Source organism: Rhinopithecus bieti, unplaced genomic scaffold (genome assembly GCF_001698545.2).
Source record: "Rhinopithecus bieti isolate Rb0 unplaced genomic scaffold, ASM169854v2 scaffold_57210, whole genome shotgun sequence".
In the NCBI taxonomy this organism is placed as follows: Eukaryota; Metazoa; Chordata; class Mammalia; order Primates; family Cercopithecidae; genus Rhinopithecus; species Rhinopithecus bieti.
In genome coordinates this window covers 522,955-534,019 of record NW_016823439.1, presented here as the reverse complement: position 1 = coordinate 534,019, position 11,065 = coordinate 522,955, and the positions used below count along the sequence as shown (strand labels likewise).

The following is an 11,065-nucleotide window of genomic DNA, read 5'->3' as shown; positions in this document are numbered from 1 at the left end:
AAAAAAAACTTGGGGATCCCTTCTCTTTCTCTCTGACCTCAGGTTTTCCTGCCTCATTTTCCTAGCTATAGCTCTGTTTCTGGCTCATTCTCCTTTCTCCTCTTCTCTCTTTCCATTATTCTATTACTGGCCCTTCTAAGGAGCACAGTGGCATTGTTGGAAGAACACAGGCTTTGGAGTCAGACAAACCTGGGCACTTTTCCTGTGTTGCCACTGACCAGCTGGGTGACCTTGGTCAAGTCACCTAACTGAGGCTTGATTTTTCTCCTCAATAATATGGGCTGAAAACACCTGCCGTGCAGGGTTATTGGGATCATTAATTGGGATCACATATGCAGAGGACTCCGTACAGTTACCAGGTGCTTAACAGACCCTCAGTAAATGTTGGTTTCCTTCCTGCTATTGATACATCAGTGCCTAGGCTAGGGTGAGGGTAAGGAGTGATACCCAGTGGGGAGTCTGAGCTTCAGTTTGCCCTTCCTCTAAAGGTCCCCCTCCGGATGATTGACAGTGTGGAGAGCCGTGATATGTTCCAGTTGCACATTTCCTGCAAGGACTCCAAAGTGGTGAGGTGAGAACAACGGGGCCTCACTCAGGTCCCCTGGCCCTAGTTTTGTCCAGATCTCTGTGCTGCAGGGTTTCTCTGGTGCAAGAGAGGAAAGATCCTGCCTCACTTTCCCCAGTTGGAGGAAAAGGTGAAGACCATGTTCTGGGTTGGGAGGTCAGTGTACTGACCCATAGTATCTTGACCTGAAAAAATGGGGGTAATGCTTAGTTCATGGAGTCATCGTAAGGATTAAGTGAGATAATGTGTATGTGTATGAAAGCACCGAGGACAATATCTGGCACAGAGCACTCACATTATTGTTGGTTTATTTATTTATTCGTTTGATATACATGTATTGAGTACCCTACTCAATGCCAGACTGTTTTAAGCCCTGGGGATATAGCAGGGAACAAATAGACAAAATTTTCCCTTCTCAGAGAGCTTACATCCCAATGAAGAGATACCAACCATAAGTAATAAGTAAAATTTGTGAAATGATAGTAAATGTAAAGGAAAAAAATAAAGCAGTGAAAGGGAATACGGAGTGCTATGAGGGTGAAGATTGTAAAACAATTAGGCTGGGCGCGGTGGTTCACGCCTGCAATCCCAGTACTTCGGGTGACCATGGTGGAAAGATCGCTTCAGCTTAGGAGTTCAAGATCAGCCTGGGCAACATGGCAAGACCCCATCTCTACTAAAAATATAAAAAATTAGCCAGGTGTGGTGATGCGTGGAAAGATTGCTTCAGCTTAGGAGTTCAAGATCAGCATGGGCAACATGGTGAGACCCCATCTCTACTAAAAATATGAAAAATTAGCCAGGTGTGGTGATGTGTGCCTGAAGTCCCAGCTACTCAAGAGGCTGAGATGGGAGGACTTCTTGAGCCTGAGAAGTTGAGGCTGCAGTGAACTGTGATGACAGTACTGCACTCTGGCCTAGGTGACAGAGTGAGACCCTGTCTCAAAAAAACAAAATGAAAGTGATCAGAGAAGCTGCACCAAAAGGTGGCAGTTGAGTCAAGACTTGAAGAAAGTGGCCATGTGGGTATTTGGGGAAGAGTGTGCCAGAGAGAGAGAATGGCAAGTGCAAAGGCCCTGAGGTGGGTGTGTGCCTGCATATTGGAAGACTGGCAGGGAGGCTGGTGTGGTTGGAGTAGAGTGCCTGTGGGTGAGAGTAGTCGGTTATAAGATCTGAGAACAAAGCGAGGTGTCAGACATTTTGTCATGAAGACTGGCTTTTACTTTGAGGGAACTGAGAAACCACTGGAGGATTTTGAGCAAAGGCGTGATGTGATCTGATTAATGTTTCATAGAATCACGCTGGCTGCTCTATTGAGACTAGATGAAAGAATGGGGCAAGAGCAAAAGCAAAACTGGGAGGCTAGTTAGGAAGCTATTGCAGTTGCCCAGATGAGAGATCATGGCGGCCTGTCTGAGGCGGTAGCAGCCAAAGCGGTGAGAAGCAGTCAGATTCTGGGTGTATTTTGAAGGTGGAGATGACAAGATTTGCTGACAGATTTGAAATGAAAGAAAGAGGAATCTGGGATGACTCCAAGGTTTATTAAAAGGATACCCACTTTAGAGCCTACCATGTGCTCAGGTCTGTGGGGCATTCAGAGGAACATTCACACTGCTCTTTCCTTCAAGGAGGCTAAACTCTAGCTGCTGGAAGAAGACCTAACATATGGCAATGCTATGGGGAAATGTGGTGCTTAGTACTCCAAGCAGGCCAGGCACGGTGGCACATACCTGTAATCCCAGTACTTTGGGAGGCCGAGGCAGGAGGATCGCTTGAGCCCAGGAGTTCAAGATCAGTTTGGGCAACATAGAGAGACCCTGTCCCTACGAAGAATTTAAAAGTTATTGCACAATTATGGTCTCAACTACTCAGGGGACTGAGTTGGGAGGATTGCCTGAGCCCAGGAGGTCGAGGCTGCAGGGAGCTGTGATTGCGCCACTACACTCCAGCCTGGGTGACAGAGCAAGAGCAAGACTCTCTCTCAAAAAAAAAAAGAAAAAAAAGAAAAAAAAAGGTGTGTGTATATATACATATTCCAAGCACATTAAGAATCAAGAGAGGAAGGAGTTTCTGGAATAGAGTAGGCTGGGAAGCCTTCAAGGAAGAGGTGAGATCAAAACTATCTTCAAAGCATCAGTAGGATGTGGCTAGGCAGAGAGGAGACATTATCAAGCAGAAGATAAACCAAGGGGATGGGAAGGATGTGAGCAGGACTTCCCGCCTGAAGCAGAAGGTTTGAATTAGGGAGTCATAGGAGATAACACTGGTCCGTTAGGGTAGGGACAAGGAGTGCAGACTTTCAGGGCCACGTGGTAGCATTTAGATTTGACACAGGAACCAGTAGGGCCCCATTCGAGAGGATAAGTATGCTTCAAACACAGGAGTTCCTGGGAAGAGAATTATCACAAGAGACAACTTCTGTTGGGTGTTGGCCAGTGTCCCTCGTTCCCCCACCCCAGGTCCCCACTGCTTTACCTCTTGCTTTGCAGCCTCTCTTCACAGCCTTCCTGTGGCTGTGTTTTTGACCCTGATAGCTCCATGGCACAACTGCACTTTGCCTCACCCAGGCCTGTGGCTTCTTGCCTGGCAGGTGTCACTTCTCCACTTTCAAGCAGTGCCAAGAGTGGCTCTCACGGCTAAGCCGAGCCACAGCAAGACCTGCCAAGCCTGAGGACCTCTTTGCCTTTGCCTACCACGCCTGGTGCCTGGGGCTGACTGAGGAGGACCAGCATACTCACCTATGTCAGCCAGGTGAGGCCAGTCTATTTTCTTTGGGAGGCTGCTTCTTACCCCTTGGTTCTCATCCCTCCTCCACTCCTGCACATTGGTGCTCTGGGAAGCTAACCATCGTGGGGGCTCTGTTGCAGGTGAGCACATACGTTGTCGGCAGGAGGCGGAGCTTGCAAGGATGGGCTTTGACCTGCAGAACGTCTGGAGAGTCTCACACATCAACAGCAACTACAAGTGAGAGGGTTGGGGACCAAAACTCCTTCCACACCAAATGGCTTCCGTGTTTGGACAAAGCGTGGTGGGCACAGCTTCTGAGTCTGTGAGGGAGGAAGGCTTCTGGTTTTTCTTCCCACAAAGCCATCCCCAGGGATCCTGTCGTCACATGTTTTAGACCCAGTGCGGTGACCCCCACCTGCTCTCTTCTCAGATTGTGCCCCAGTTACCCCCAGAAGCTGCTGGTTCCTGTGTGGATCACTGACAAAGAGCTGGAGAATGTGGCTTCCTTCCGCTCCTGGAAGCGGATCCCGGTGGTTGTGTATAGGTGAGGCAGTGGGGCCGGGAAGTAGGGAGGCCATTTCTTACGTAACAAGGAAAGAGTCAGTATTGGAGGTTTTGGGTAACCTGATTGCCTGGGAATTGACACTATGGGGAAGTATGAAATAATTTTAAAACAAAAACTATCTTAGTTTTTTCTCCTAAGAATAAGGCTATTAGGGAGTTTATTCATTCCCCCCCTTTTTTAGAGAGAGAGAGAAAGAGAGGAGAGAGAGAGAGTGTGTGTGTGTGTGTGTGTGTGTGTGTGTGTGTGTAAACATTGGTACACGGGTTGGCAAACTGGCCTGCAGACAAAATCTGGCTTATAGTCTATTATATAAAACGGCTTGTAAGCTGTGAATGGTTTTTACATTTTAAAGGGCTATTTTAAAAAAACAAAGAAGAAATAATACATGACAGAAACTGGTTGTGACCCATAAGACCAAAATTTGTTGTCTGACTTTTACTGAAAATGTTTGCTGATCTCTGCACTAGAATATTGTAGCTAAAATAGAGTGAGACAGGAAGTAACCCTGAAGTTTGGAATTGTTCCTGTTCTTGGCTCAGCCAGGCCTTGTTCTCCTGCTGGGTGTCTGTACCTGGAGCAGTTGCTGTGCATATTTGATGAGTCAAGGTCACCTTGGGCGTATAGAGCCCTTTTGAGAAAATATGTGTGATGGTGCTTTGTGAACTGTGAAGCCTGCTAGAGATGCTGGGGCTTTTGGTTGCTGTTATGGCCTGGATGAGTGGGTAGCCCCTGCTGGCTCTAGAGACTTTGGTCTAACCCCCTGAGGTAGGCCTCTGGAGGCTTCGAATGCCAAGGGCATTACGGTTTCTTCTGTTTTGTCAGACACTTGCGCAATGGGGCTGCCATTGCCCGCTGCAGCCAGCCAGAGATCAGCTGGTGGGGCTGGCGCAATGCTGATGATGAGTATCTGGTCACGTCCATCGCTAAAGCCTGTGCCCTGGACCCGGGGACAAGGGCCACTGGGGGCTCCCTCAGCACCGGGAATAATGATACCAGCGAGGCGTGTGATGCAGACTTTGGTAAGGTGTGGATGATGCTAACCCCCCAGGGAGCAGGCCCCCTCCTTGACTTGACTGGCTCCCAGGGAGTCCTCAGTGAGAGTCTGGGAAGATGACCGCACACAGGGTGCTGGGGTCCCTGCCTTGTCAGAAGCTGTGGAGTGTGAGGGGTCTGTAGTTGCATGTTCTGCCTTCTGAGAGGGAGTGCCAGAGGGCCAGCAGGAGGCTGGGTGGCTGGCTGACTCAGGGGCTCCTTGCTGCTGTGTGTTTAGATTCCTCTCTGACTGCGTGCTCTGGAGTGGAGAGCACAGCAGCCCCCCAGAAGCTGCTGATCCTGGATGCGCGATCCTACACAGCAGCAGTGGCCAACCGGGCCAAGGGTGGAGGCTGTGAATGCGAAGGTATTGCTCTTATCCTGGTGTCTGTAGCCAGCCTGTGCTGTGGGTGGCTTTGGTGAGGAGGGGGTTGGCGGCCGTTTGTACAGTGGAAAGAGCCCAAACAAACCTGGCTTGGAATCACAACTTTGCTCCCTACTAGCTATGGCTATGACTATGCTGAAGTTGCCTAATCTGTCCAAGCTTTATTTTCAATTTTACAAGAAGGGGGTGTTACAAACTTTGCAAAATTGTTGGGATGGTTAGAAGTTGCCTATGTAGGCTGTGCCCAGTGGCTCACACCTGTAATTCTAGCACTTTGGGAGGCAGAGGCAGGCGGATGACTTGAGCTCAGGAGTTCGAGACCAGCCTAGGCAACATGGCGAAACCCCGCCTCTATCAAAAATACAAACCATTAGCTGGGCATGGTGGTGCACTCCTGTGGTCCCATCGCAGCCACTCAGGTGACTGAGGCATGAGAATCTCTTGAAGAGGCAGAGGTTGCAATGAGCTGATATCATGCCACTGCACTGTAGCCTGAGTGACCATGAGACCCTGTCTCAAAAAAGAAAAAGAAGTTGTATATATAAAAGTATTGCTGCAGAGCAGCTACTATTTATTGAGAATTTAGTATATATTGTCTTTCTAAATACTGCTGTCATCTGTCATTACTGTTACTATTATTAGTATATGGCACCTGAGTCTCCAGAGATACAAGTGTGATTCAGATTTCAAAACTGTATTTAGTTCCCATGCTGGAGTGCTCTGCCCGGCCAGGGAAGCTTTGTCCACCAGGGACCACTCTTGTCCTGGATGCCTGTTTCCAGGACGTGCTTTTTTTTTTTTTTTGAGACAGAGTCTCGCTCTGTCACCCAGGCTGGAGTGTAGTGGCGAGATCTCGGCTCACTGCAACTTCTGTCTCCCAGGTTCAAGCAATTCTCCTGCCTCAGCCTCCCAAGTAGCTGGGATTACAGGTGCCCGCCACTATGCCCAGCTCATTTTTGTATTTTTAGTAGAGACGGGGTTTCACTGTGTTAGTCAGGCTGTTCTTGAACTCCTGACCTCAGGTGATCCACCTGCTTTGGCCTCCCAAAGTGTTGGGATTACAGGCGTGAGCCACCGCACCCAGCCTAGGACGTGCTTTTACGTCCCACTCTCCTGTCATGTCTACAGAGTACTATCCCAACTGTGAGGTCGTGTTCATGGGAATGGCCAACATCCATGCCATCCGGAACAGCTTTCAGTACCTCCGGGCTGTGTGTAGCCAGATGCCGGATCCTAGCAAGTAGGTGTTCCCTACTTGGATTCCTTACAGTCTCATTCCTTACCCAGTACCTCTTATTCTTGGAAGATTAGATGGGGAGATGAGAAGTTCGGAGAGCAGGAGACCTGAGGGCCTGGGTGGAGTTGGGTGCCATGGGCTAGTTCCAAGAACCCTTCCACTTCTCAGCCAACACTTTGGCGTGGTCACAGGACATTGAATTCCTTTCGTTTGGATCAGTTGTTCTACTCAAAGAACCCAGAGAACTGGGGAGAGAAAATGGCTGAATGCGCATGTGATGCTCCCCAGTTCCTCTTTTGAGCCTCAGAAGCTCTTATCTGCTGCAGGTCCTGTCTTTCCTACCTTCCTGCTAGATGCCTCTTGTCCAAAAGGCCCCGGGTTGTACCTCTTTGTTTCAGTTCTCACTGGGGACTTTGTTGGGTGGGGCTGGCTGTGGATGGAGGAGAGACTGTTGTGGCCTCAGCTCCCTTTGTGACCGACTTGATTTCTGCTCTCGTGTAGCTGGTTGTCAGCATTGGAGAGTACCAAATGGCTGCAGCACTTGTCGGTGATGCTAAAAGCAGCTGTGCTGGTGGCAAATACAGTAGACCGGGAAGGCCGGCCTGTGCTGGTACACTGCTCCGATGGCTGGGACCGCACACCGCAGATCGTAGCCCTGGCCAAAATATTACTGGACCCATATTACAGGACGTTGGAGGTATTGAGAGGAATTGGGTGGGAAGACCAGAGGGAATGTGGGAGGAGGGAAGGTGTTGAGCCCTCTGGATCTGTCCTGGGGATCTTTCAGTAGAGGACATTGGTGGCTTTTTTTTTTCCTTTTTTTTCAACTCCCAAAGCTTTGGAAACTTGGTGGCTTTTAGTCCTCTTCTAGGTCCAGTCCTATTTTTCTTTGAAGCTGCCAGCTCCCTGCTTTGGGCAGTTCCCGGGAGAGCAGCACATCAGCATTTCCAGAGAGGCCCTATGTTTGAATAGTTTCTTTTTTTGCAGGGCTTCCAAGTGTTAGTGGAGTCTGACTGGCTGGATTTTGGGCACAAGTTTGGAGATCGCTGTGGCCACCAAGAGAATGTGGAAGACCAAAACGAACAATGCCCTGTGTTCCTCCAGTGGCTTGATTCTGTTCATCAGTTGCTTAAGCAGTTCCCCTGCCTGTTTGAATTTAATGAAGCATTCCTGGTAAGTCCTAAACTCTAAACAAGAGGGATGGGGAATGACAGCCCGAGGCCCCCAGGTGCAAGCTCTCTCTGCCTTCTAGGTAAAACTGGTGCAACACACATACTCCTGCCTCTATGGCACCTTCCTGGCCAACAACCCCTGTGAGCGAGAGAAGCGCAACATCTACAAGCGGACCTGCTCTGTGTGGGCGCTCCTTCGAGCTGGCAATAAAAACTTTCATAACTTCCTCTACACACCCAGCTCAGACATGGTGAGTCTCAGCCCTTTTCCTATAGGTGCTATTTAGAAACCTATAGGAGAAGGAGCTGAATCAGTAGGGAAAATGTAGAGTCAAGGGCTTAGGGAAAGAAAAGGTACCAGGGACTCTTGACAGAGCACTAGTATTGGGCTGCTTCCCTAGGTCCTGCATCCTGTTTGTCATGTCCGGGCCCTGCACCTCTGGACAGCTGTTTATCTGCCAGCATCATCTCCATGCACACTTGGGGAGGAAAACATGGATCTTTACCTTTCCCCAGTGGCCCAGAGCCAGGAGTTCTCTGGCCGCTCTCTGGACAGGTAAGAAAAGCCCTTCTTCCTTTCTCCTCTCTCCACTAGGAAAGCAATAACTGTTTCCCATTTCATCTAAATGTTCTCTTTCTTTCTTTTTTTTTTTTTGAGACGGAATCTAGCTTTGTCGCCCAGGCTGGAGTGCAGTGGCGCAATCTCAGCTCACTGCAACCTCCACTTCTCAGGTTCAAACGCTTCTCCTGCCTCAGCCTTCCGAGTAGCTGGGATTACAGGCGCTGACCACCACCCCCAGCGAATTTTTGTATTTTCAGTAGAGACGGGGTTTCACCGTGTTGGCCAGGCTGGTCTCGAACTCCTGACCTCAGATGATCCACCTGCCCCGGCCTCCCAAAGTGCTGGGATTACAGGTGTGAGCCACCGTGCCCGGCCTCTTTCTGAGGTATTTAAAAGCAATTTCTTGAGTCATTTGCAGGAAAAGCTTGGCCAAGACTTGTAGCTAGCCTGGAGTGCACTCTGTGTATTTTCAAGGTCCTCTGAAGATAACGTTGGATACTTTTTTTCCTGAAGGAACTGCTATCACCCTGTATGATATACCCAAGCAGGGGAGAGAACAAAACAGAAAGGACTATTTTAGGAAGGTTTGTGAGAATGGTCTTGATTTTTGTTCACTGGTACAGGGCATGGAGAGCTTACTGTATTAGTAGCAACCTTTGTTGTGTCCAGCATTAGCTTCCAGAAACATCTGACTCTCAGGGAAATGGGTTCCCAGCAGGGGGATGGCCTTATATTACTCCATCAGAAAAAGGCCAGAATTGAAAAGGGAGACATAAAATTAGTTATCTTCTGGCTGAATGTCTGGGGGGAAGTGAGATGGTGTTGGTTAAATTATGAGAGTAGTACCTGTTTCTTGTTTTTAAAAAAAATAGTCAGTATAAAAGTAGAAAATCCCTTATGATCCTTGTCCCCACAGGTGTCCACTATTAACATTTGATATGTGTCTTTCCAGATGTTTATCTCTACATAGGTAAATCCACACTCATGCTCTCATATGGAAACATTTTTTATAAATAAAATCAGAATATTTTTACATACCCTTTTTACTTTTTTGCATATTCTGCAACTTGTTTTTCCCACTTTGTATTAGATTGTCTTCTCATGACAGTACATCTAAATTTCCTTTCTTGTTTTTATTGGCTTCAGAGTAGTCCACAATTTATATAACCAGATTCCTATTCATCATTTAGGTAACTTCCATTTTTTAAAAATCATTACAGGGAGTGCTTTAGTGAACATCCTTATATGTGTAACTTTTTACAAAATTGTAAAATACGGGCTGGGCATGGTGACTTATGCCTGTAATACCAGCATTTTGGGAGGCTGAAGTGGGCAGATCACTTGAGGTCAGGAGTTCAAGGCCAGCCTGGCCAACATGGTGAAACCCTGTCTCTACTAAAAATACAAAAATTAGCTGGGCATGGTGGCGGGCACCTGTAATCCCAGCTACTCGGGAGGCTGAAGCATGAAAGTCGCTTGAATCTGGGGGGCGGAGATTGCGGTGAGCCAAGATCGCGCCACTGCACTCCAACCTGGACAACACAGCGAGACTGCGTCTCAAAAAAACAAAAAAAAAAATTGTGAAATACACATGCTATTTACCATCTACACCATTTTTAAGTACATAGTTTAGTAGGGTTACTTTGTAGTTTTTTTTTTGTCTTGTTTTGTTTTTTTAAAGACAGAGTTGGGCTCTGTTGCCCAGGCTGGACTTCAGTGGCACAATCTCAGCTCATTGCAACCTCTGCCTCCCAGGTTCAAGTGATTCTCCTGCCCCAACCTCCCAAGTAGCTGGGATTACAGGCATGCGCCACCATGCCCAGCTAATTTTTGTATTTGTAGTAGAGACGGGGTTTTACTATGTTGGTCATACTGGTCTCAAACTCCTGACCTCAAGTTACCCACCCACCTCGGCCTCCCAAAGTGTTGAGATTCATGTGTGAGCTCCTGCGCCTGGCCAGTAGGGTTACTTTGTATGCATATTTTTGCACTTGTGCTAGTATTTTTGCCAGATAAATGAAAATACTGTGCTCAAAGGATATATATATATCTCTCAAATTTTGATATTTGCTTATTGGCTGAGAGCTTTTTTTTTTTTTTTTTTTAAGAGACAGGGTCTTGTTCTGTCACTCACGCTGGAGTGCAGTGGCACAATTATAGCTTAGTGTAACCTCAAACTCCTGAGCTCAAGTAATCCTTATGTTTCAGCCTCCCAGGGAGCTAATTAGCTCATTAGGCACGTGCCCATTTTTATTTTTTGTACAGACAGGGTCTGTTGCCCACATTAGTCTTAAACTCCTGGCCTTGAGTGATCTTCCTGTCTTGGCCTCCCAAAACACTGGAATTACAGGCTAAAAGTTTTTAAAATATGACATATGTTATTGATTGAATATTATAAAGGAAAACAAAAAACCCAGCATCCCAAATTACTGGTTTTAGGGTCTTTTGAACTAAGTCATTGTGAGGGGACCATGATAGGTTTCAGGAATTCAGTGACTTTTTTTCCTTCCCCAAACTATGCAGAATTTGGCTATAGGTTCATAGGTTTACTTTTCCTGGGAGAGGGGTCATAACTTTTAATCAAATTTTTAATAAGCTCTGTGACCCATTTAATAATCATTTCATTAACTTAGTATCTGATTTATCAATTCAACAAATGTTTCTTTAATACCTACAAGTTGCCTATTACTGTACTAGGTTTTGTGGCTACACCAAATAAATAGAAGATATTGGTTCTACTTTCAAGATAATTTTAAGCTGTAAGATAAGACACAGAGCAACTAGAGAACAATTCTTTTTTTTTTTTTTTTTTTTTTTTTT

The 11,065-nt window shown here is 47.1% G+C and overlaps 1 protein-coding gene across 5 annotated transcripts in view; it reads left to right on the top strand.

Annotated features, from left to right (window-relative positions):
• Positions 1-11,065, top strand: part of MTMR4 (myotubularin related protein 4) — a 32,219-nt gene that overhangs the window by 9,679 nt on the left and 11,475 nt on the right. For 4 of the 5 annotated variants that reach the window (XM_017861568.1, XM_017861567.1, XM_017861570.1 and 1 more), the window contains 11 exons: positions 489-571; positions 3,156-3,316; positions 3,433-3,529; positions 3,723-3,836; positions 4,680-4,876; positions 5,128-5,256; positions 6,403-6,514; positions 7,013-7,208; positions 7,499-7,684; positions 7,764-7,934; positions 8,085-8,239. In XM_017861568.1, coding sequence (XP_017717057.1) covers positions 489-571; positions 3,156-3,316; positions 3,433-3,529; positions 3,723-3,836; positions 4,680-4,876; positions 5,128-5,256; positions 6,403-6,514; positions 7,013-7,208; positions 7,499-7,684; positions 7,764-7,934; positions 8,085-8,239 — 1,601 coding nt within the window. The remainder of the gene's footprint in view (positions 1-488; positions 572-3,155; positions 3,317-3,432; positions 3,530-3,722; positions 3,837-4,679; positions 4,877-5,127; positions 5,257-6,402; positions 6,515-7,012; positions 7,209-7,498; positions 7,685-7,763; positions 7,935-8,084; positions 8,240-11,065) is intronic. The other variant, XM_017861572.1, reaches the window with a different exon arrangement.